Source organism: Larus michahellis, chromosome 3, assembly GCF_964199755.1.
Source record: "Larus michahellis chromosome 3, bLarMic1.1, whole genome shotgun sequence".
Classification (NCBI taxonomy): domain Eukaryota; kingdom Metazoa; phylum Chordata; class Aves; order Charadriiformes; family Laridae; genus Larus; species Larus michahellis.
In genome coordinates this window covers 98,948,171-98,975,031 of record NC_133898.1, presented here as the reverse complement: position 1 = coordinate 98,975,031, position 26,861 = coordinate 98,948,171, and the positions used below count along the sequence as shown (strand labels likewise).

Sequence of the window (26,861 nt, the reverse complement as noted above, 5' to 3'; positions counted from 1 at the left end):
TATATGTATGTGATAAGTAGACTTTTAGGGAGGTACCTTTTTCTGGAGAGGTGACTCCCTCTTTAATATAGGATTATACTCCCTCTTCCTATAGGATTTAAGAGCCATTATCGGCCATTACTCAGGGAGTAGTCAGCACTTAATTTTGCTCAAGTGTCACATTCTTAGGACTGGATCACTAGCATTCATTTGAGCATGATTCAGCTTTACATTAGGAATGTAGATGCTTTGTATTGTTTTCTTGTGGCCACAACTAAATTCCCCAAGACTTAATGACTTTGCCTTGTGAACAGGTAAAGTTATTCAGTGGTATCTTATTCTCGTGTTAGGCTCCGGAAGAGTAACACTACTGAATCCATGACTAGTTGAGTCCATCTTCACTGCACTGTCAACAACGAATTATTTTCAGATATCATAGAAGGGTAAAAATGAGTTAAGACTGAGCTGTGATTTTTATTGGCATCACAGAGTGGGATAGCTTGTGCAACTGGAGGATGGCAATGGATAGGCACAGGTGCTTTAGGAAGGGCGGGCTGGAATGATGATGATATGGGGAAGTTGCCGTTTTCTGTAAGAGCAGCAGAGCTGCATGCAGCGTTGCCTAGAGATGGCTAATGAGCCAGTTGAGAGCTTATGGGTGATGTCATGGGGTATCTGCTTCAGACCACCTAATCAGGAATGAGGCCTTCCTCAGACAGCTCAAGCCTAACATTCACAGACCCTGGTGCACATGGGGTTGAAACAAACTGATATTTGCTGGAGGAACAGCACAGCAGGGAACAAGCAATCTAGGGGGCTTCTGGTATGCATTGATGACCACTTATCAACATAAGTGGTTGAGGACAAAGGAAGATGCTCAGATGGGCCTGATGGGCCAGTTGCTTACAAACAAGGAAGGCTGAGGATGTAAAGGCTAGGAATTGTCTTAGCTGCAGTGACTGTGAGATGGAAGAGTTCAGGATCTGAAGAGGGAACAAAGTGGAGTAGAATCAAAACCAAAATCTTCAGGAGAGAAGACTCTTCTGTTCAGGGATCTTCTTGGAAGAACCATTTGGGAGATGGTTGTAGTGAATAGAGAGGTCCAGGAAAGCTGGTTGATTATTTTTTTTTTCTCCAAGGGCCACTCCTTTAACCTCTAGTGTGGCATGTCCTGATGAGCAGTAAATTGCACAAAGGCAGCAAGGGGCCTGCTTAAATGAACAAGGAGCTCCTGACAAAACTCAGACATATAAAGGAAGCATATAAGAGGTGGAAGCAGAGACAGATGACCTGCAGGGAACATGGAGACACAGTCCTCCAAGCACACGAGGATGCATTTAGGTAGGAAAGACAATGTCCATGTGGAGTTGAATCTGATAAAGGATATGTGAATGGTAACAAGAAGGGCTTTGACAGATAATCAGCAGCAAAAAGAAGACTGAAGAAAATGTGGACCTGCTGGTAAATGAAGCCGGGGACCTGGTGATAAGGGATGTGGAAAAGGCTGGGGAGTTCCATGCCTTCTTCACCTTGGCCTTTACTAGTCAGGCTTGCCTTCAGGAATTCCAGATCCCTGACACCTGACAGTCTGGTGCAAGGAGGGCTTACTGTCAGTAGTAGAGGAGGATCAGGTTTGGGAGTGCTTACAGAAACCGGTTGTATGCAAGTCTGTGGGCTTTGATGGGATTTATCTGTCACTTTGAGGCCACTCATAGTAACTGTAAGGTCATGGTGACTAGGGGAAGGTCTTGAGGACTGGAAGACTATCTCTGAAAAATGGACAAACAGAAAGTGCATGGAGTTTAACAAAGGGAAATGCAAAGCCCTACCCCTAGGGAGGGGTGCTGGGGGTACAGAAGAGATGCTGGGGGTCTTGGGGATCAGAAGCTGGTCATGAGCCAGTAATGCACCCTTGCCATAAAGAAGGCCAACAATATCTTGGACTGAATTTCAGGAAGAGCACTGTCAGTGGCTGGAGGGGGTGATCCTTCTCCTCTCCTTGGCACTGGTGAGACTGCATCTGTAGTACTGTTTCCAGTTCTGGGCTCCACAGGACAAGAGAAGCATGGACAGACTGGAGCAAATCCAGCAAAGAGGTGCTAAAATGAAGAGGTTGGTATCTGATATAGAAGGAGAAGGTGAGAGAGCTGGGGTTGCTTAGCCTGGAGGAGAGAAGGCTGTTGGGGAGATCTTATCAATGTGTATAAATACCTGGTGACAGGGAGCAAAAATGAGAGAGGCAGGCTTGTCTGTAGTGTCCATTGATGGGACCAAGAGGCAATGAGCACAAATTGAAACACAGGAAATTCCACTGAAACATAAGAATAAACTTTTTTTTTCACTCTAGGAGAGGTTGAATATTGGAGAGAGGCTGTGGAGTCCGTGACCCTGGAGATACTCAACACCTGATTGGAAACAGCTCTAAGCAACCTGCTGTAGTTTGCTCTGAGCAGGAGGGTCTAGCCTAGAGGATCTTCAGGGACCCCTTCTAATCTCAGCTACTTCAGATGCAATTCAGCTGTTGTATCACTTATGAGCTGGTATGGAGTCCCAATGCAGATACCACCTAAGTTTTTATTTTTCCAGTGTAAGCACCTGCCTACGTAGATAAAAAGTAGATTCTTTGTTTAAAGTTGAGGTCCATTATGAGAAAGGAAAGTGATTAAACAGCAGTAAATACAGACTGTAGTAGAGTTTTGACTTTTCTTGAAATAGCCAATATAGAAACTGTGCTGTGGTTTGTGCATCCAGAGGTAAAAAGGACAAAATCTGGCCATTTGAAGCAAGTAAGAATTGAGGGACTACATAGAAAGGTTACTGATGCCTTTTGACTGAAGTGCTGGGAGAATACCTTCACAAGTTAAACTGCCTCTTAGAGCTGGTACAGAGTTGCTTAGAACTGGAGTCTCTTGTGTCAGAAATCTCCCTGTATCTTAAAACGGCTGGTGGAGCTCTGTGTTATTACTACAAATGATATCCCTCGGAAGACTGGGGCAAAACAAACTACTACAGGTTCCTGTTCTCCTCCCATCCTGACCTCTTATCTGATCAATGTCTGCTGAGAGCTTGAGCAATGTTACTCTTTTTTTCATTTTTCTTTTGAATTGCTTCACAAAAAGCCATTCACACAAGACTTTAATTTTCTTTGTGAAAGAATGGATACCTATTTCATATTCATCTTTGTTTACAGTAGACCCTGATTACATGGAATAACACTAACCCTTATTTATCCTCCACTCTCTTGTCTTAATCGCTCGTAGCTTTCCAGTAGGTGATAAATGTATATGTCTGAGTATATACTGTCACGGAGTTCCTGCTTGGTGTTACAATACTTGACCCAGTCTGGAGAACCTGAGTTCCTGCTTTGTTTCCACCTTATCCAAAATACTTATGAGTAGATCCAGAGGAGCTAGATGCTTTTGTGTTCTGGTGTGGGAAAGTAACGGAAGATCGGTGAGGAGGATTGTAAACATGCTCAAGTGACTTGCAGCTGAGGTGTAGAAAAACGCACACATCATACTGATCATTGTTTAGTCTTGTGTGCTTGACAAGTAGAACAGCTGTGTTTAGATAACATAGGCCTGTGGTAGACTCAGAGGCACCCTATTGAACATGCTTGAGATTCCTGCCCTGCTGTTGGAAAGATCAAAGCACAGTGGTAAACCATGTCAGCTTGAATCCCGGATACACAGGCGAGAACAGCAGGTTCAGTAATGCTCTCTATCGAGGACTGAGCTCTGCGGTGCCTGCATTCCTGCTTGCGTGCCTCTACCTGGGTGCTGGTTCAGAGATGCCCCTGTTCATGAGGTATCGAGATTAAATTTACTCTTCGCATTTCATCTGTGGTTTTGTGGTTGTTCCTGCATCCTGCTTATGTTGACTCACACATACGGGCTCACTGTCTGAGGAACCTGGAGGTTCAGAGAACATCCTAGTCCTGCAAGTCTGCGGTAAATGTGGATATGGAGAGCGCTGATTCTGTAGCTTACAAAGATGGTGACAAGTTTTATGGGGGAATTGAAAACTGCACAGGTCAATGTACTGCCTGTCTCTGTAAACCTAGACTGTCAGTTGCCCCCTCTCTCTTGAGGGAAATTATTTACTTCCATTAGACCATGGAGGAAAAAGAGGTAGAGATTGTAGCTCAGTCCCTGTTGGAGCAGAGCTGTGGACAGCCATGTGTGATACTTAAAGAGGCAATGTTGCCAAGCAACTAACTTTGCAGCTGTGATGTGGTAGAAGAGCAGTTCTGTTTCTCAAAGCTATGCCTGGCTGTGATTTTGTGTAAGAAAATTAATATATTGATAGGAGTAGGGAACTGTCCCTCTTGCATGGATGAGGAAAGGAATATGATATTCCACGTTTGGCTATTGATTGCCATACCCGTTTTGTGTACTACCTCCTTTTTAAGGAGGAGGGAACAAGAGTCTGTAATGCAATTTTACTGAAGTGCTTGAATGAAAATGGATAAAGCTTAGTAGTACAGGACTTCATTAGTAGGATTAAAGGCAGTAGTAGTCCTATAGAAATTTCTGCAAAACAAGATGGATGTGATTCATTGTGTGTAACCTACTATTTTTGAATGCAACTGAACTTGCAGGTGGATTCAAAACATGTCAGTGAGTGGCAGCTGGGACTGAGTGACCATTTTAAATAATCTTCTTGCAATGTGTGTTCAGGTGTCATTTGGGTTTAAATTTGCCATTCAGAACAATTTCTAGAAACAACCAGTGATCAATAAGCAACAATGCTTTTAAGTATAGGGACTGATTTTCCCATTGGGGTATATACCCAGGGGATATTTGTTCCGTTGCCTGTTATCTGTAGATAAAGGCAAAAACATCCCTTTCTTCAAACATGGAAAATGTCATACTTAATGTTCACCCTTTGCAGCTTCAGCAGAAATGTGCTCGTGCATTTGAGCTCCCCTCCTAAGCAGTCATTAAATGGAAGAGACACGCCAATAACACGTTCAGTATAGGCTTTTTGATCTTTGTTCTCATTGCCAAGTGATACTTAGGTGGGTTATTCTCAACTTTAAATGTACTGAATTGCTGCATTTGGTCTGGCTGGGATGGAGTTAACGTCCCCATAGCAGCCCTCATAGTGCTGTGCTTTGTATCTGTAGCTAGAAGGGTGTTGATAACACAGCAGTGTTGTGGCTGGTGCTGAGCGGTGCTCCCACAGCATCAAGGCTGTCTCTCCAGCCTCCCCACAAAGGCCACTAGGCTGGGGGTGGGCAAGAGGCTGGGAGGGGACATAGCCAGGACAGCTGACCCAAACTGACCAAAGTGATATTCTATACCATATATATAATGTGCACAGCAATAAAAGCTAAGAGAAAGGGGCGTGAGGGAACATTTTTTGCCAAGGTGTGTGTTTTCTGCTGTAACCGCTATGCGTATTGAGGCCCTGCTTCCCAGGATGTGGCTAGGCATTGCTTGCTGATGTGAAGTAGAGAATACATCTTTGTTTTCTTTTGCTTTGGCGCATGGCCTTTGCTTTTCTTTATTAAACTGCTTTTATCTTGACCCATGAGTCTTTTCATCTTATTGTCTCCCCCTTGGTGGGCATGTGGTGGCTGGCCAAGGTTAACCCACTGCAAGTGCTGAGGGTTTCTTGTGTTTGAAGTAAAAAGTAGCAGTTATTCCCCTTAATAAAGATTGTGAAGCCTTGGTTTACTTTTCTTAGTATTATGCAGCCCATAGCAAACAGCCTCTGAAAGAAGTGATGCTAAATGCCCCTTCCCACTTGTCTTGTTCACTGCAGTTTCTATGGGGTTTGGGTGTTTGTGGAGTTCCTGTTTAAAAAGGCTACTCTAAAAATATGTTAATACAGCAACAAGATTCTATCAAGTGTTTGGTCTTAAAAGAGACTTTAAAAAATAAAACAGATACAAGATCACATACTAGAGGATCCTGCAGACTTTTGGGAGTACGTTTTGAGAATTGATACTTCTCAAACAATGTTAATTCCGCTCTGAAAACTTAAAATTCTGTATTCCAGACTAAATGCAGCTCAGTACTTTGGTATTGTATTCAATTTGTCTTCCTAGTTTCTGAAGAAAATGATACTTTGAGGAAAAAATATTGCACAGCCACAACTTCTTTTCTTACGACCACAGAAGGTAGCAATCATTTTGGAAAAGTAACTTTCAAAGAAAAGGAGAGTAGAGTTTTTTTTGTGTAACACAAATCTAGTTAAAGCAACTATGAAGAACACTACTTAAAAGTAAATTTGTTTCTTCCTTTCCCAGTCAAATGTAGCTGATATAATGATACATGATGTCTGAGTGTTGATGAGGATCAACACTCCAGCGTTGATGGTCACGCTGGAGTGCTTAATTGTGTTAATTTGAATTAGATTTAATTTAGTGTCATCTCAGAGGAGACCACCATAGTTTTAGGAAGCGAGAAGATGCCTTTAGAAAAATTTAAAGCACATTTCAGCCTTGTGTGGCATGATGCATTCTGATTGGATATAAAGAAGTTTGTGGTTTGTTTGTTTGTTTGTTTAACCATGAAGTGGTCAAATAGTGGACCATGTTATGCTCAGAGAGGTGGTGGAACATACCTTAAAGGTGTTCAGGACAACTGAACAAAGCCCTGAGCAGCCCAGTCGAATTAAATCTGTTTGGAGCATCGAGTTAGCCTAAATGACCTCGGGACGTCCATTCACACCTAACTTCATTTACAGTTTTTATTCACTGTCTAAGGAAATACAGTATCTTTATCTTTTAAAGAGCAGGCATTAAACGTCTCACAGAGCACACACCCCCTGTGTTTTGTGGATTGGCTGAAACCCTGCTACGAGGATGGGTGTTGAAGCGCTCCCAAAGTCTGAGCTGTTTGCTGAGACTTTGGGGAGTATGGTATTGGGGTGTAGCTAGGCTGGCGTGCAAGTCCTGGGGATGTGTGGGAAGGATTTGTGTCCATGCCACTGGAGTTTAAAGAGGGGGAAAGGCTGTCTGTCCTCTTCAGCCTGTTCTTTCCCATCATTTTTCATTAAGCTAATACCCTGAGGTCCACAGCAGGTGCTGCTCTGAAGGTTAATAATGTTGTTAAAGTAAAACTCTTGGATCATCCAAGAATGGAGCTTCATTTACATGTTAGGGTGTTCCTGAGCCTGAGAACTGCAATATATTAGTATGTGGGGGTGGGCAAATAGGCTCGCTGTAGGTAAGAAGGGCAAAATCTACTTAGTCCGGTTTATTTAACCCACAGAGGAAGTGAGGGAAGACAGTATGTAGGAGAGGAAAGTAGGTGAATAAGTCTCTGCAGTGAACATGGGTGTTGTGGGTTAATCCCAGTAAGCAGCTAAGCACCACACAGCCGCTTGTTTTGTCCTCCCCAGCACCGGGGTGGGGAAGAGAATCAGAAGGATAAGAGTGAGAAAATTCATGGGTCGAGGTAAAGACAATTTAATAGGTAAAGCAAAAGCTGTGCACACAAGCAAAGCAAAACAAGGAATTCATTCACTGCTTCCCATTGGCAGGCAGCCATCTCCGGGAAAGCAGGGCTCCATCACGTGTTAACAGTTACTTGGGAAGACAAGTGCCATAAGTCCAAATGCCCCCCTCTTCCTTCCTTCCTCCAGCTTGTATTGCTGAGCACAACATCATATGGTATGGGATGTCCCTTTGGTCAGTTGGGGTCAGCTGTCCCAGCTGTGTCCCCTCCCAGCCTCTTGCCCATCCCCGACCTACTTGCTGGTGGGGTGGTGCGAGAAGCAGAAAAGGCCTTGATGCTGTGCAAGCAGTGCTCGGCAATAGCTAAAACATTGGTGTGTTGTCAACACTGTTTTGGTCAGAGATGGAAAACACGGTGCCATATGGGCTGCTATGAAGAAAATAAACTCCATCCCAGCACAAACCAGTACAGCAGAGAAGACTGGTACAAGAAACTATCTATCTGGCCAGTCTTTATAGATGGTTTCAGTGTATTTCTACGGTCCAGAGCTTAAAGTCTGGCACTCTGCTTTTTCTCTAAAAACTTGGATCTCTGGTTTCTCTCTGCACCTTTTTCAAACCTAAGTTCATGTAGGAGAAGTCAAGGAGGTGCATTTACCTGCTCTGTAATGCAGAATGTATAAGGGAGAGCATCTCAGGAGTCACCGAGGGCTGCACAGAGCTTGTATACTTTTGGGGAGTGTTTACTTAAGCAGGCTCTACTACCATTTAACTGGAAAAGGTAAAGGGAAGCTGATTAATGCAGTTACTAGATGCGTAGTCTGCTAAATAAAGGTAAGCTTTCATTCTTGTTTATGGCAAACAGGCTATATTATAAACCCAGCTTGAGAACAATCTTATTTCTGAGGGTTTTGTCATGGTTAAAGGAAGAACTTCAGTTGCTGGCTGAAGATATTTTTGCAGCAGATGCTTCCATTGCCTTCATCCTGTGCCTGGCTACACAGGGGCTCTTGCTACAGCCCAACAGCGTAGCGTAGATTTTTTTTTTTCTTATCAGTGATGCTTTTACTTAATGCTTAGCTATCAGCTTATGAAAACATTTTGTTAGAGCTCACTGTTCTCCAATTTTCCTTTTATTTCTGCCTATAAAAGGAATATAAATTGTACACTTAAAACAGTAAGCCTTTTAGCAGTTCCTTGCTGACAAGGGAAAAATTGCAGTCAAGACTATCTCCAGAAGCTTCCTACTAATACTGTAATATGCTACGTAACCTTGTCTTTTTTAGAAAGTACCAAATGCTGCTAACAGGAAATGACAGCTTGTGCACCTTATTCTTGCAGCTTGAACTCTGACACAAGCAATCTTTCTCTTTTACGAGTGAACAGGCAAGGTAAAATTAGAGCACTACTCCTTAGCCAAATTGAAATTTGACTGCTGAAGTTGTTAGCTTATTGAATGTGCCAGGATTAGTATCTCTGACATTTCTGACTGTTAGGGCAATGACTTTACTTTCCAAAGGGTGTGCTTGTGGCAGACTAGTATCTCACAAGGCTGGTAGAAGCACTGTGGCAATGTCCCATATGCTCTCCATATACATATACGTGTGCTCTGGGTAACCAAGCGTGAGCATGGCAGGCGTAGTTGCCAGCCAAGGATCAGGAGCCGCTTTCTGACAGTTCAGTAGCTGGTTATGATTCTGCTTGCTTGGGCAGTGTTAGGATGGTTGGAGAAATCTGTGGTGTGACGGACTTCCAAGTCAGGAATACGAACTTTAAAAAATATTTTAAAGGAAATTTCAGTACAAAAGACTGAGTTAAACTGATACTTGCACTAAAAATAGGTGTTTTAATGAGGAAGGTGTTCTATTTAGATCTTGTCATCTTAGAAATAAGATGAATAGGAGGTCTTGGTGATGTTTTGGGCAACAAATCTTCAAAAGCCATTCTTGATCTCCTCTGTCTCTTAATATTACTTTATGTGAAGAGTGTTCAACTATGTATGTATATATAACTTCACAGTGAACTCAAAATACTGTATTTTATTTGTTTAACAACTTAGTACTTTCATCATATCATCATCACCTCATGTTTGGTAAAATAATTTTTTTTTTTTAATTTTGGAAAAACGTACTTATCTTCTCACAGTCTTATTCAGTCAAAACTCAGATTTTTAGTAACTGGTTGTTTGCTCATAAGGCCAAAAAACTTTAATTCTTTCACTTTGTCACCTTACAAGATTTCTTGTCTAATAGCCATTTGGCACAAGCAAAAGGCTGTTCATCTCAACAATAAACTGTCATTACCTGTATATTTCCAATAGCTGTAACTAAGCAGTCCTCTGATTTGCAAGCTGAATTTTTTCCATATTCCTAACTTAGTTTCCTGAATAAGGATTTTGGTATTTGAAATGTTGTATGACTTGAATATATTGCAGAATTAAAGTAGTTATCAAGCCAGCTGCTTAATTTTGTGGCTTAAACATAGAACTTAAAGAACATTCATGTCACTTCATTCTAGTTAAGGCTTTCTACAGCCCTTGAAATAGAGAAGCTGTCTGAGTTTCTTTGAGGCACTCTTAACAATTATGAATGCTATTGAAGCGAATGGATCAGTGACCTGAAGGAATAATTTAAACTGGTTGATACGTATTTTTCTCTGACTTTTAGAGGTGGGGCAGGTTGTGCACGGGAAGAGTTTCATTCAGAATACTTCTACACAGGCCCCTTGGAGTTACAAATAGGAATAAGCTTAATAGATTTGTTGTTGACTTTCATGAAAAATGGTTATCCAGACAGAAAAGACAAACTTGGAGGAATTCTGTCCCTGAAACTCTATGCCACTTACCAGACCCTGGCTAAAAATAGCCAAGTGATGCTTTTAAGGCTTGTCTTCTCACTATTCTTGCAATAGACCTTGAACCATACAAATTTCAGCTGTTATCAAGCCGGGCTCTGGAACAGTCTGTTTAGTTGCTTGAATTGTCTGCCTTCAGTGCCACTTTATGCTGTTGGGTTTGATTTTATTCAAAACTGCTAAAACAGCCTCTCTTGCTTGAACTCCTCCCAACCTTTTTTGAATATAGCGAATGTTAAGTTCTCAAATTCTGGCCTTGACTATCAAAACACAGGCTTATTAAGTCAGCTATGAGACTTCTAAAGACTATAGGTATGTTTAAGCTATGGCCTTTCATTGCCTTTGCTATATATAAAACATATATTTTGCTGCATACTTAGACTTTGACGTCTGAAAACCTTGCATCGTTTTCCTAGTCTTTGGTTATGGAGGTAAACCAACAAGGCCTTTTCTAGTGTAGAGGAAAAGAAATCAAGCTTAATGAGAGGGAGTAGATGTGACACGAGAACATGCTTCAGGCTATTTGTTCTGCTCAGTAAGAAACTAATTCAGTGGATCAAGTCACAAGTAAATAGTCCTATATCAGTAGTTGCAAAAGACTAAAGGTTCAATGACCTTGAAGAACATTTTATTTGAGAATAAAGATTCTTGTACTGTGGTTCTTTCACAGTCTCCTGTGCTTCAAGATCTTGAAAAGGTCTTGCAGATCTTGCATATTCTTTCTAAGAAGACTTGTTCTTTAATTCACAAATTCTGATATATGTTGCTTCTTGGTTTCTTACTACTGTTTTGAAGATTGAACTGATGCAGTGGACATGATTAACTTTGCAGTTAAGCTTTTTGTATTGTGTGAGTGTGTGTGTGTTTCTTGTATTGTTTCCTCTTAAAGTCTGTGAATCAAAAATGGTTGGAGATGGTGGTTGTGATTCTGCCTTTTTGTGGGAGAACTAAGCAGCCTCCAATGAAATTAGTAAGAGATGGTCTTTGAAGCAGCAGGATTAGACTGAAAATCTATGGTAGTAATTGTATTTTAGTATCACCTTGACTTAATCCCTGTCTCTAGTGTGTTCGAGGAGAGAAACTTGGAGGAGTCACTATAGTTCTGCCTTGCTCTTTTGTTCTTCCCTGAGTGCCCACCAGAGGAGGGACTGTTTTGTGTTACTTAACTCTTCTTGTGTTGAATTGCACAAAATACAGCTGCTACTTACTAGTTTTCCTTCTTTTCTCTGATCTGCTATGTAAGAATGCTTGTCTTCTGTACGTGTTCTTTACCTGTATCTCAGCTTGGAGAAATCACTACTGTTTCTGGAAAATATTGATTGATGACTTGATTGAAATCTTGAGTAGCAGAACACTTGTGCAGTATGAATTGGGTTGGGGACTAATGCAGAGAGAGTGAGCGCTGCCTGGGCATGCTTGTACTAATGCAACCACTGAGGATTTTTGGTAAGTCTTTGTCCAAAAAGTTATAGTTTTTTAGGAACTGGCTATCAACCAGTCAGGATGAGTTAGAAGAGACATGTAGATTTTCTTGCAGTTAATTCTCTATTCCACAAGATGGAGCCAGTTATTTGGCAAATAAAGTCTGTCAACCAGCAGCAGAATTTGGAGAAACAGAAGAGAATTAAACTAACTTCAGTGTGCTTTATGGTCAAGTGACAGGCAGGGTGCAGTTGAGCGAAAGGAAGAATTGTACTCTGTCAGAAGTCTTTGAAGATGTTGGCCCAAGATAAGTTTGCTACGGACTATATTGAGATGAAAAGCAGTTAGTGCTTTTCATGTAATACTTGTAATACTTGGCTTCCTCGTAGAATTACTAATTGGTAACTGCAAGAATGTAAAGTGAAAACTAACTTTGTTTTCATGTGCCTCTGTAATACAAAACCTTATTTAAACTTAGTCTTGACAGGTTCCTTCATTGTTTCTTCATTGAAAACTTTGTTTCAGACTTAATAGTCTCCTGGCTAACTGGTTTTATGCACATAGTGTAAAGGGTTTGTAGTAGTTTGCTGGGATGCGCAACAGCCAGCTAAATGACACTAAATACAAAATTGAAAGGCTATGTTCTTGCACTTTTTACCCCAGTTCTCGCCTCTGTTTGCTCCCTCTAAGTTGAGATGTTTAGTAAGAGTGGGCAGCACCTGTTTTGCAGCAAAAGAACTGTTCCAGTATTAACCTGCCGTTACAGTAAGCTCAACAGATGGTAGTGGACTGATAGAGGGAAGGAAACTCTGAATTATTGTGGTAAGGGGGGCAACCAGCACCATTCTTCTACTTAGTAGTCATGTCTGCAATAATCTTATACTTGCTTCAGAGTGGACATCTCCCAACTCTGTCATATCCCAATGCTTTTGTTTCCTTTTTCTTCTTTTTAGTTTGTTCTGGTCTCCACTACTTTTCTTTTTTAACTTGTTTGTGTGGGAAGTACACCTACTCTTGCCCAGTCTTGTCTGGCAGTATATAACCTTTCTCACTAACTTCTTTATGCTGAGTAGAGGATGGAGTGTTGACTGAGAGGCTTAAAGTCGTATTTTTGTACAGACTAATCAAAAGGAGAGCTAAACCAGTGTTTCACATTGCATTGACTCCTTTGATTCATATACAGTTAGTATATGAGGCGTCCATGGTTTTTGTAATGCAGGTAAAAGCACTTTTTCCCAAGCATTTTTAAGTGGTCAATATCCTGTAAGCCTTGTTTCTTGTGTATGATACAGACCTAATGCAAAATAAAATTTGAGCTGATGGAATAAAACTTAAACCTTAGACTTCTAAAAACTAATGTACTTTGTCTTGAGTTTCCTTCTGTAAGGCACAATACCAGCTTCGGCATTACCATTCCTTTCCTTATTCTTGCCCAAAGATCTATATCACCTGTACCCACAAAAAATTGGTTTTATCAGCTATAATTACATGAGCGGGGTGTATCAGGAATGCTGTGAATGTTTATTGCAGCTTCTTCAATCGGCTTTCTAATATAATGGAGTAAAACATAAGGTCCTAACTGAACGAGTTGTGGGGATGGGAAAGAAAGGGATATATGGGAGTATATGCACACACATTGAGCATGTGCAAGGTACTTATTAGTCCAGTTTAAATAATATGGAGGAGAAATATCTCATAAAAATGATACCCTGAAGAGGGGAGAGTGTGTGTGTGGGAAAAATGGGAAAACTTTTGAAATATGCTGGGAGAAAAGCTTTCACCTCACCAAAGAATATGTAAAAGTGGTGCCTTTTTCACAAAATTCATACTTTGATGTACTTTTTACAATAAAAGAATGTAATCTGAAGATGGGTAACTTCTTCAGCAATTTAAAAATTGGCTTGAAATCAACTTATGTGAAGACTTGTGTCTAAAATTACTTTCAGTCTCTCTGTTGCTTAAGTTTTCAACAGTTTTTGAAATGTTCTTTAGTCTTTTAGTAGCTGTAGATATTTCTGCAAGTAGGGAGAATGTCATTCTGTACAGTAACTATACTGACATGGAAATCTACTGTAACTGGGAAAAACTCTCTTCAGGTTGTTTCTTAAATTCACAAGTTATCTAGCAATTGTAAAAAAATTAAAGAGGTATCAGGGAATCTTGTGTCTTGTGGCTACACATTTCCTTCATTCTTAGGGTCTAGGTGGTCTCTAATAAAGAACTCATTAAATACTCTAAATATGTCACAATTAATGCTGTTTCTGTGCATCTAATTGAATTCTCTTTTTTTATTCAGAACTTGGCATACGATTTCTGAACGCAAACTAATGTAGTAGCGTGTGTGGTGGGTTGACCGCAGCGAGCAGCTGAGTACCCACCATCCTTCTCATGTGCTGTCCTCTCCTGTGGGGGTGGGGAGAAAGAAGGAAGGTGGAAAGACCTGTGGCTTGAGATCATGGCAGTTAAATAAGGAAAGCAAAAGCTGTGCACTCAAGTGAAGCAAAAAGAGAATTTCATTCACTGCTTCCCATCAGCAGGCAGTTGTCCAGCTATGTCCTGGGAAGCAGGGTTCAGCATGTGTAACGGTTGTTTGGGAAGGCAGAAAGGCAGCTACCATAACCACAAATGTCCCTGCTTCATCCTCCTTCTTTCCCCTAGCTTTTGTTGCTGAGCACGATGTCATATGGTTTGGGATGTCCCTTTGGTCAGTTGTGGTCAGCTGTCCCTGTCTGTGTCCCCTCCAGGCCTCTTGCCCATCCCCTGCCTACTGGGTGGGTGTGGGATAGAAAGCCTTGACTCTGTACAAACACTGTCCAGCCGTAGCCAAAGCATTAGTCTTATCAATAGTGTTTTAGCCACAAATCCACAGCACAGCTCCATAAGGGCTTGTATGAAAAAAGTTAACTCCATCCCAGCCAGGCCCAGTACAGTGTGAAGTGTCACTTGGTATTCTCCATTTGACGTGTAATAGCCAAGACTCCAAATTAATTTGTGTGAAGCTGTATGGCAGCTCAAATCCATCTTTCCCTTTAGTTCTTACAGGAAGTTTGCACTTGTGTTGTATTTAAATTTTAAATCAAAACTTAATGACTGATTTTTATGAAGGTAACTGAATTACAGTTGCCAGTAAGACTAAATACGCACAATAAACCGTGTGGGTTTTTATTCAGGATTAGTTATTTTGAGGGTTACTTAAATTGTTGATGTCAGACCATCCTAAAGAAGGTTGTCAGGTGTTCACAGGAATGAGCTAATGCATTCAAAATATTTGTCATGATAATTTCTCTGGAAAGTAGCACACACCTTCATAGCTAACTACTTATTCATAACTGAAAAAGGAAAAGGAAATTTAAGTTTAAGCAGTTTACAAATATAGAAAAGAAAGAAAAGTTTAGATTGAAGAAAGAAAATAAATTAAATTCTCATCTTGGAAGCAGCAATCTGTTTTAGGATTGATTAATTTTTTTCCTTGGTTCATCCAGGCTTCATTTCAGGGACTTCATAGTATAGTAGTATATAGGCTAGTATAAACGTTGGTCATTTTCAGGACAGCACAAGTCCTGTGGCACTTTCCTTAAATTAACTTTCGCAAAAGTTGAAAGAGGCTGAAAACGATCCATATCTCAAATGACTGAAGAAACTACTTGAGGTGTATTTTTATATCGGAGTGGTGCGTGGATAGTGGTGCAGCAAGCTGCTGAAGTGCAGCCTAGTTCCTCTAGTAAAAAGCTTGTATTCAAAATGGCTTTCAAAATAATAGAATTACAATTGTGTTAAAATTTATGTCAAACTGTATTTAATGTTAATATTGTCTGATTGGAGTTGCACTGTATAATACAGTTCTTGATAGGTAAGGTAGCATTACTACTGACATGTAAAGGTGTTTTAAATAGCATAAAGTAGCAGTCATCAGGATTCTTAATATCCAGTCTTCTTTTTTCTTAATTGGCTAGCAAAATATATACAGTAGATAAACTAGGTTACTTTTGTAAATTTTGCTGAAGAAAAACAACTATATCTTTAAGGAGCCAATGTGAAGAAACCTGTAAATATTTCTATTAGGTGCAAAATATTTCCTATGTACAGAAGTAAGGATCCTGACTTCATACAGAATTGGAATAACTGTAAATTGTTTATTGAATTAGTCCAAATTACTGTTAAACACTTCTTGCACAGGAAGGTGTGCAGGCTAAGCTTTAGTTGACTTTTTGGCTAAGTCAAGCACAGCTGGTTTGATGCCCATGCAGAAAACGTTATTTTGTAATTTCTTTTGCATGCTACTTAACTGGTTGTAATTGATTTGTATTAATTAAAACATTTTTCATTTGAAGCATTTAGTATTGCATATTGTCATTAGTCTCAAATTCAGAGAGTACACGTAAATATTTTTGTCTGGCCTCAAGTTTGTCTGTTATTCCACTCTTTTAATTTGTTACTTTATTGCTTAAATATATTTGATTTCCCTAAGTTATTTCAGAAATAAGTACAAATTAATGAAATCTCATCTTCTGGGAAAATACAAAACTCTTCTTTTCCAGGAGAAAACCATCTAATTCACAAGTTGTGTAATGATCTTTCTTTTTGTTAACAACATTTTAAGTTAAAATATTAAACTACAAAGTTAATGATCTCTCCTTCCATTTAAGATCGTGTCCATCCCTCATCCTGATCTTGTCTCACTAATGTAGAACTTGCCTATCTGGGATATTATACCTGAAGAATAGGAAACTCATGCATGTGCAGTTACACAAACTCTGTTGTGGTAAAAAGTTTATAGTGGCTTTGTAAACACCGTATAGGATAAAAGTACGGATAGTTTATAGATACTACAGATAAACACCTCCTGTCCGTGTTGTAACCTGGACAAAACTCTCTTCCCTCTTTACAAGGCACATCCCTGGGTTTTAGTTTGAGGGAAAAATTGGAGAAGCTGTTGGGCTGCTCTACCTTTTTGGTTTCTAAACCATCATAGCTACGTTCAGCAATTGCATCAGCTGAGGTACTTCATTTACAATCAAGTGGCCAAGAAGCTTTTTTTATTATGTTTCTTCAGGTGTACTAATTTAGCTGAAACTTGATTAATATGTTGAGGCAAATGACCTGCAAAACTCTATCCTGGAGCACTAAAACTTAAAGTAGTATGAATTGTAAGTGGGATCTTCCTGTAGTATAGATCTACACAGACTGTAAGGACAGGGTGAGTATTTTGTGTATGTAGTATTTTATAGGGGAAACAAAAAGGCAGGTCAGCAGGCTGCTGGTTGTTGAACTATTTCAGACAGGCATTGCAAACAGCGTGGTTATTCATTCTTACCTGACAAGTAGTAGTTTTAATGTAGAAGTACCATGTGGGAAATGATGTATTGTAACTGTTAGATCTCTTGGCCCCTGAAATCTAATTTTATGATGGTAGCACTTATTTTGAAAACCACCAGTCATCATAATCATTTTGGTCTTAAAGGTCAAGCAGTGGACATCAAGTGGTCTGACTTTTTGAGGTCTTGAACAAGACAAATTACAAGCGAGGTGGCTACCCAAAACATAGCCTAGTATTTCTACTAGCAAGAGGAAGGCTTCTTGCAGCAAATTTGGGGAGCTGTGAATGCGTCTTGAGATTTTCAAATACCAATTCAAAAGAATGGAATCTAACTGAAAGGATTTCTCCTGCTTCCCTGTTTTGGCTATCGCTGAATAGTGCTTGCTCACTATCAGGGCTTTTCTTCTTTCTGTTCTGCTCCCCTGCACATGAGTGGGCTGGGGGTGGATGCGTGGGCAAGAAAATTGGGAGGAGACACAGCCGGGACAGACGCTGACTCTAATTGACCATTCCATACCCTATGATGTTGGGCTCAGCAATAAATGCTTAAGGAAAGGAGGGGGAAGAAGGGTCATTCTTTGTTATGGTGTTGTCTTCCAAAGCCAGTGTTGTGTGTGCCGGAGTCTGGCTTCCCAGGAATTGGCTGGACACCTGCCTGATGATGGGAAGTAGTGAAGACATCCAACTTCTTTTTTTTCTTTTTTTTTTTTTTGGCCTCTGTGCAGTTTTTGCTTCACTTAATAAAACTTGTTATCTCGGTGTACCAGTCTTCTCACCTCCCTTCTGTTTTCTTCCTGTCCCGCAGGAGAGGAGAGCGAGCAAGCAGCTCTGTGGGTGTTCGACTCGGGTCAACCCAACACAGTCCTAAGCTAAATATCAGGAGAGGGAGGCATAAAATTCTTTTCTAGGCCCCAGGGAAGTGTTCGTACAATATATTAATATTGAAATGCAAACTGCTGCAGTTGCATGAGTGGTCTGGGTGTCCATCTGTCATACAAAGGCGGAAAATATTTGCTCAAAATGTTTTCCAACTCTTCAGTGTGCCTTCTTGCTTTTGATGGTTGATTTTTTTTTTAATCTCTCAACTCCTTAGAGCTCAGAACTTGATGGACTTTAAAGCAGTGCCTTTAGCGGTGGTGTTGTACATAAAATGGTATGAGTGTTTAATTTGAGACCGTGTCAAGTCAAGCATCCCAAGTGTCACTGGGGGAGTTCAAGCCAGCATAATTTAGGTCTGTCTCAGCATGCCAACACAGCTGAGAAACAATAGTAAGGTTCATAAATCAACCTGATTCTGTGAGAAAATTCATTGGGCTGTGAATGGCGACTCATACTGTAGTTTAGGAATCAAGGATACTGAATGTTTTCAGTTTTCCGCCATTCTTAGTCATGGATATTTTCATCAGTTGGTTTTGCAAATCTCTTTATAATAATTTCCTAAGAGCTTGCGTGCTACTATTGTAAAGTCTGTGCTGTATGAGGTGTAACAGGATTTGTTGCATTAATATAAGATTGCCCTGCTTTTAATTTCAAGTTAGGTACAGATGCATGTCTTAGGAAGCTTTTTAATTGGAGAAAAAGGGGCAACTTCTGCTGATTTCTGCTGATGCTTGCATCTGATGCATAGCCATAAGGATTATTCAAGATGTAAGCAAAATCTTGTTACTAGTAAGCCAACTTTCTGAAGTGTGGGTTGTTTTTTTTTTTTCTTGTTTTTTTGTTCGTTTGTTGGGGTTTTTTTGGGTTTTTTTGAAGGGAGGGGACAACGCTGTGGATACAACATATGGCTTCTTAGTTTAATCTGGCTAACTCAAATGTTATGTGACATTACTCAGAAGTAGAAAGCCATAAATAAAATTGCTAACAATGGATATTGTTAGAAGTTCTAGATATCCTAAAGAAACAGCTCTGAGCCTTTATTCAGACTTGTTTATTCCTGTTGTCAGTATAGAATTATGCCAAAGAAATTCTTTATGGTAAATGGATTTTTGAAAATAACTGGTGTGTTTGCCCATTACCCTTAGGTCCAAGATGGGCCTCTTGGAACACCGGTGTTTTTATTTGCATCAGATGTGCTGGAATACATCGAAATCTTGGTGTTCATATATCAAGGGTCAAGTCTGTCAACTTGGACCAATGGACACCCGAGCAAATACAGGTAAAATATTTTAAAATATGTTTTCAGTTTGGAGGGAATGCCAGGAATCCTTTTGAAAGGATTTGAGTTTATCATGATGCCCCAACTTAAACGTTTTATAACACTCTAAGAGCTACTTTCATTGTATTTCTACTGTAATGAGTTTAAGTTCTGAAAACTCATTTCAGAAATTGGTTTAGGTATCTTTGAAAAGCTCTGAAAGCTGATGCTTTGTTCTATCTGCAGAAAATGTGTTGTAAGCCTTTTCCTTTCCCCCCCCTTTCAGTGGGGGTCAGTAAGGTAGCATTCACACATCTGTCTGATTCTTGATTACATTCTTTTGGTGTACGAAGTACTGAGTGTTCTGTGTATGCCCCAGTCTGAAGCCTCTTTCTGCTGCCAGACAAATTTTCTTACTCCTGTTCCTCATGGTCTGAAGAGCCATCCTGAGACATGAAAGCCTGTCTTTCACTGGATGACTTAGTTTACACTGTAAACAGTATATGTGTTGTTAGCTATTGTCCAGCAAGTCTTGGCAGGCAGCGCTCCTGTGCCACGGGAGCATCTCCCAAGACATACGGCAGCAGAGAGATCTCCAAGTTAAAAACCTGTGGTGTCATTTAGGCAAGCTGATAGCATTCTGGCTGTTTCGGGATTTAAAGTATTGATGGACGTGAACTAACTGTTTCCTTCCACTTGTCCTTAGTGCATGCAGGAAATGGGAAATACTAAAGCAAGACTACTCTATGAAGCTAATCTACCAGAGAACTTCCGAAGACCTCAAACAGATCAGTATCCTTTTTGTTTTAGCTTTCATAGAATCATAGAATCATAGAATTGCCTAGGTTGGAAAGGACCTTTCAGATCATCAAGTCCAACCATCAACCTAATATTGACAAAAACCATCACTAAACCACATCTGTAAGCACTACGTCTACCCATCTTTTAAATACCTCCAGGGATGGTGATTCAACCGCTTCCCTGGGCAGTAAGCCCCAAATCCTAATTCCCAAGGTGCTAACTTCTCCTGATTTAAGTTCCAGACAGCCGAACAATAAGGCCATGGACCTGTAGAAGTATGTCTGCACCTCCGTGTCCAGCCAAGCTAAACCTGTGCCAGCAAACGACTCCAGATCATGGGGACTGATCCAATCCCGGCTGCAGTTCCTGGGAAGACCAACTGATTTTAGTTGGCTTTGGCTCAGCCTCCAAGGAGGATGACAGGGGTACTTCCAAATCAGACTACTCCGTGAGGAGGAGGGAGCTGGACCGTCAGATGTTTTTATTCAGGTGAAGCCAAAACATAAGTGTCTGAAGGAGCAACCCCAAAGGGATGTACAAGCCTTTGTCCCCTTATTGCAGCTCCAGAACAAGGACTTTATTTTGAAGTTTTGTTAACATAAACATTCCCTATGAGATCACCTCAATAATATCTTCTGAATGAGTCCCTTGAACACACATTCAGAGGGATCATAGAATGGTTTAGGTTGGAAGGGACCTTGAAGATCATCCCGTTCCAACCTCCCTGCCCTGGGCAGGGACACCTCCCACTAGACCAGATGGCTTTTAATACAATTTAGATGTTATGACTGTTTCAAGGAACTGCTACGTTTGGCAACTCACCTTATTTATTTCATTGATAGTGTTGAATAAAAAATGATTGTGCAAGTTGGGAACAGTTCAGGAAAGGTTTAAATTACTTCAGTTATAGCAAATGTACTTTGTAATGAGATTTGGCAAGCCCCATTTATTTTTGCTTTCAGAAGAAGTGACTTCATAAATTCCCTATATGTAGGAAGTTAAAGTGATACTAGAGAGCTCTTGAATATTCTGTCTTTATCTTGAGTAACTGCCAGCTGGAGTTAGAAGCATTTGAACAGGAAATAACAAGCTGAATGGTAAAGTCAAATAAGCCATTGGATCTTACTCAAGTGAAGTATGGATTTCTTCCTGTAGATTAAGTATTCTTTAACTTTTTGGAGTTAAAGTGTATGTGTTCTATGAAGTCTGTGAGCACAGATGACTAGCATGGGAATATCTAAACAAAGCAAACCTATCTGGCAGCCACCACTTGTGTTGGTGTGTGGTTATCACCATGTACCTGGAAGGGGAGAATTGGAAGAAAATTGTCTACTGCCAATAAATAGCTTTCTGCAAAAAATACCTTTTCAAATGTACTGAATCTTTAGGATAATGTATAATGGCATTACTTTAGATCTGTATTAGCTCCTGATTTAGTGATGTTACTCCACAGATAGGATTTGCTTCGCCTGATCTCTAACTATAGAGATCTGTCTCTAACTGGAACTCTAACTATAATGAGATCCTAAACACCTACTGTTAAGTGAGCCGAATCCTTCTCCAACTCTCTTAGCCCGATAATGATACAGGCTGGGGAGGCTGATAAACAGACTTAGTTGTAACTGGATCTGAATATTCTCCATCTATATCCAAAAGTGATTTTTATTCTTCTGCTTATTAGATACTATGCTTGATATGTTAGGTACAGAAGGCAATTTTTTGTGAAGGATTAGACTCCTCATTATAAATTAAATATACATACATGTAAGAAAAAAATAACTGGAACCAGATAGCACTGTAGTATTCCAGCTGTAATATTCTAGAACTTTATCTCAGCCATAAGACTCAAATACTTTGACTAAAACTTACTTAAAAGTTAATCTTTAAGATGTATATTTTGTTCTTACTGCAGCTAACTGGAATTCACTGGTACTATTGCAGGAGAAGCAATAATGCTTTACTGTAAACTCTTCTTGTCAGATTAGACCAAAAGTCTCATTTTTAGAGAGATATGGGGTATGAATGAATGGGTGTTTTTCAAAATACACAACTTAATATCCCAGTGTAATAGCATCCTGAAAAATTAAACCATATGAAATTTAAATACTTATGATTCTCTGTTAATAATTTTTGAATTAAAACTTTCTAATTGTCTGAAATATCAAGTGTGCATTCTGGGAAACTACTGAAAATAGGGAAATATTTGTGCAAAAGAACTAAAATACCTAACACCAAAGCTTGACCAAACAAAACTTAGAACACTTGACAAAATGAATGTGCCATCTGAAAAGGTTAATTTTGGCAAATTACTAAGACTTTTTATTTGAAGAAAGAATAGGTTGTTCTAAGGTATTTTATAACAGTCAAGTTTTTAATCTTTTATAACTAATTTAGAAGTAAACAGAATTTAATACAGTTATCCAGTTATAGCCCAAAAGCATGGGAAAAAAAAAAATTCCCTTTCTCTGTCTCCTCCCTCCACTGAGATCATATAATGCAGTAATTTATACTGCAAGTTGAAAGTAAACTTTCTGAGGGAATCCTGTTTAGTCTTAGCTAAATTTGAAAAGTTGTGGGAGTTGCGTATTACACAACTTTCATTCACCTGTAATTTGATAATATACATTGCTTTTTTGGCAAGATGATGTGTAAGGAATAATGCAATATTAGTACTAAGGTAGTCTTACATTCAAAGTGCTTAAGATGCCCTTTAGAATGTAGAAATATTTTGAAATAGGTAGAAAAGAACTTTTTTTTTTTTTTTTTCAACTTTTGTGGAGCAGTGACACTTGCATACAATTTGAAAATCAATGCAATTGTTGATGATATAACTTGATAACACGGAATGAAGGAACTGAGTGATCTGAGCTCAGTGTTAATCTTAAGAGATAGTATATGGAGCTAAGTTATCTTTCCATCAATTGAGGAAAAATTGCTGTGGAAGTTTAAGATGCAATGAACCTGAGCTTACACAGTTGTGATTTCGGTTTTGAATGGATGATCACATTGCTGAACAAATTACTTAAAGTTTATTCTACAGATACCAGAGAATCAGCTTTACTAAAGTTAAAGTATTAACACTGCTTTGGATGAGCTGCTTCAGAGAGCTGCTGAGAGAATAATTGAGGAAAACAACTAGTTGTCCTTTTTGTGTTTGAGCTAGTGAGTTGTCAGTTCTGGTATTCTACATCAATATGCTTGCTGCTATTTTCACCTTTGCTTCCATATCTTTTTATCACTAGTATTCTAGTTTTCTTTCCCTTCCACAGAGATATTTGTTGTAATAGGAGACTCTTATGGAGGACTTACGTATCTCAGAGAACTGTTTATGATCAGCTTTTGACGCATGATACAATTTGTGCAAACAGGTACATACATTTCACCTTTTATCTGAAGAGAAAGTATTTTTTCCTAATTTATGATGGTAAGCTATACTTTAATTATTTTCTGTATATGAGTACCTTTGTTCAAGTATTTGCAATATTATAGCCCTGTAGCTTACAAATATCAAGCAAAAATATCCTAACTCTGGAACACTGAGTTGCTTCTAGCATATCATTCTCACATTGTTTCATTAAGAGATTAAACTGATTAATTCTCTGTAGTAAAAAGGAGCTCTTTTTGGACACTGTAACAGCAATCGTTCTATGTAGAGCAGTTTGTTCTGTTGTTTTAAAACTATGAGAAGGAGCATTAGATTAATGTTGCTATTTATCTGAATGCATATTTTCCTTAAACTAGCTGTTTCCAGAGCTGTGGAATTTTTCATCAGGGATAAGTACGAAAAGAAGAAGTATTATGATAAAAATGCAGCTAATGCCTTCAATGTAAGTAAACAGTTTCACCAAGACTTCTGTCACTTTTCTTTTTTGAAAGCTACATAAGAGAAATGTAGAAAACAGTACATTTATTAAAATGTCTTTCATGGTCAAAAACTTTTTGATACCGAGCTAAATGCTTTCTTTTGTATCTATTGAAAGCTATTCCTAGGTTCTGTAAGTCCAACATACGTTGTCTATTACATTTATCACAGCAAAGCGTTATGATCCAACAAATAGCTTGCTTCTGACTTTTTACATTGTATTTTTCAGTGATGGGTAGTTCTTCACCAGCATACTTTGAGTCCTTTCTGAGTGTGTTTTTCCACGTTACAGGCATAGGGTAGGATTACTGTTTCTGGTGACTTGGTCTTTGCACATTCTCTGTAATACCTTGGTGAGAAATCCGAGCGTGTTTTGGGCTCCTCTTCTGCAGGTCTGATTGCTCTGCTGAATTCTAGGCTGTTGTTTGCAGCAAGAAGCACTGTTAAGTCAAACACGGGCAGTATGGCAAACCAGCTGTTTAATCATCTAGCTGTGTGTTCACTACAGTAAGTTGGTGAGTGCTTTTCGGGCAAAACAGTTTTGAGAAGTCAGCCTTTAATGAAGTTCACAGCCTTGTTAAAATTTTTGGTTTATGGCTATTTCTGGGGTATACAGTCTACTTATATATATGTATTTATTTCTAGAGGCATATGTATGCTTGAACATTCGCTCCTCTATGCCTACGTTATTTAAATATGGCTTAACACATAACTTACTACTTTATCTGATGAGGCAGTGAACTTTGACAGGGAAACGAGTGCAAGGGTGCATATAAAGAGTGTGAGTTTATGCTGCTGTTGCTATCTGAAAAAACTGATCTTTGAATGATAGTTTCATTTTTAGAAGGATAAAAAAAACAAACCTGGAAACTAGAGCAGTGTATTTTGTTAAGCATTGTTGAAGTAGGGAGAAAATTGATTCACTTAAGAGGTAAAATACAAATTGTGGTTTGAATTACGCTGTCAGTTACCCTTCTTTACTTTGATTCCAAAGTAGAAAATAGGAAGAATTGTTTAAAATTATATTTCTTTAAAAAGTTCAAAAGACTCCCAAGATCTTCCTAAACAGGGAACCCAGCTGCCTAATGTAATAGTCCACTGCTGCCTTAATATGTTTGAAGGAGTAATTGGATTTTGCTTATCAAATTGCGGACTAATGTGAATAGCTTTGCATGTCATAGCAGTAAGGATAGAATCCAGAAAAGCTATGGAGATACATGTTACTGCTGAGTAGGGAACACCATTTTATTTCCTCCTACCTGGGCTTTTCTTTCACTAACTAATGTATATGGCATGATGTCTCTGAGATAGGAACAAAATCTGATTATGAAATATTTTAGCAATAGACAAGTCATGCACATTTATGTTCACCTGCTTTTCTTCAAGGACATCAAAAATCAGGTTTGAGGTAGGCAATCTGAAATCATAGTTTCAGCAAAATCGTAAAGTACACGATACTAAATTGACTGAACTGGTGTAAAGCCTGTAGTCCCAGTCTGCTGCTTGTGTTGCGTTGTCCTCCTTGGCTCTGGTCCCAGCCCAGCTCGTGTGCGTTTGTCATGGTCATCTTGCCAGTGGGCCTGGGACTGGCAGGAAAGAGGAAGAAAAGGTGAAGCTGGGCCTCTGTTCTGCATGTCTGATACGCTGCTTTTCTACTCCTGGATACTGTTGGCAGGGAAGAGGGGAAGTTACCCTACACATCCCCCAGGACTGTGGGGAGTTTGAGAAGAATGGGGTGAGGAAGAGAGTTCTGTGGGGATACACTTTCAGTGCCACTGTGAAGGGAGTGGTGACAGTTTCTAAAGCTTTCTTTATGCAGTCCTAATGACATCCGAAACACCTTCCTCTTCCCAGCCTGTCAGGAGATGTGGCTGAGATTCCCTGGGAACCAAGGGGTGGCTGTGGCAGCAGGGGGAGATTCCTACTTGTAGTTTGCAGCCCTCTGTGAAGTGCTTTGGTAGCATCAAAGCACTCACTAGCCACAATGCTTTCATGAGTAATAACAGTCTTGTGAACTGTTCAGGTGAGGTGTCTGTGCTATGTCATGGCAAGTTCTTTTCTTCTGGAAAATTTCTTTATCCTGTTTGCATTTGCAGAGAGCACCCAGTGTCCTATTTTTAATCAAAATCAGCATTGTTGGGGTGACATGAGCTTTTAGCAGACTCACTTTTTGCTGTCACCTTTGAAATAGCAATGCCTTCTGCCTGGATTAGGACCAATTTAAGTTGGAGATGCGTATGCATGTTGTCATTTGGTAAAATCATAGAATCGTTAGGGTTGGAAGGGACCTTAAAGATCATCTAGTTCCAACCCCCCTGCCATGGGCAGGGACATCTCCCACTAGATCAGGTTGCTCAGAGCCCCATCCAGCCTGGCCTTAAAAACTTCCAGGGACGGGGCTTCCACCACCACTCTGGGTAACCTGTTCCAGTGTCTCACCACTCTCATGGTGAAGAACTTCTTCCTAATGTCCAGTCTGAATCGTCCCATCTCTAGTTTTAATCCATTCCCTCTAGTCCTACCATTACCCGACATCCTAAAAAGTCCCTCACCAGCTTTCTTGTAGGCCCCCTTAAGATACTGGTAGGCCACTATAAGGTCTCCTTGGAGCCTTTTCTTCAGACTGAACAACCCCAAGTCTCTCAGTCTGTCCTCATAGGAGAGGTGCTCCAGCCCTCTGATCATCCTCTTGGCCCTTCTCTGGACACATTCCAGCACGTCCATATCTTTCTTGTAGTAGGGGCTCCAGAATTGGACGCAGTACTCCAGGTGAGGTCTCACGAGAGTGGAGCCAGAGGGAGAGAATCACCTCCCTCGACCTGCTGGCTACCCTTCTCCTGATGCAGCCCAGGATACGATTGGTTTTCTGGGCTGCTAGTGCACACTGACAGCTCATGTTGAGCCTCTTGTCCACCAACACCCCCAAGTCCTTTTCTTCAGGGCTGCTCTCAAGCCAGTCACTGCCCAGCCTATGTCGGTGCTTGGGATTGCCCTGACCCAGATGGAGGACCTTGCACTTGGTCTTGTTGAACTTCATGAGGTTGGCATGGGCCCACCTCTCCAGCCCGTCAGGGTCCCTCTG

At 40.0% G+C, this 26,861-nt stretch overlaps 1 protein-coding gene across 2 annotated transcripts in view; it reads left to right on the top strand.

Moving 5' to 3' along the window:
* The window catches only part of SMAP1 (small ArfGAP 1), a 100,563-nt gene that overhangs the window by 8,535 nt on the left and 65,167 nt on the right, over positions 1–26,861 (top strand). For both annotated transcript variants that reach the window (XM_074581435.1, XM_074581436.1), the window contains exons 2-4: positions 19,004–19,137; positions 19,823–19,908; positions 23,669–23,744. In XM_074581435.1, coding sequence (XP_074437536.1) covers positions 19,004–19,137; positions 19,823–19,908; positions 23,669–23,744 — 296 coding nt within the window. The remainder of the gene's footprint in view (positions 1–19,003; positions 19,138–19,822; positions 19,909–23,668; positions 23,745–26,861) is intronic.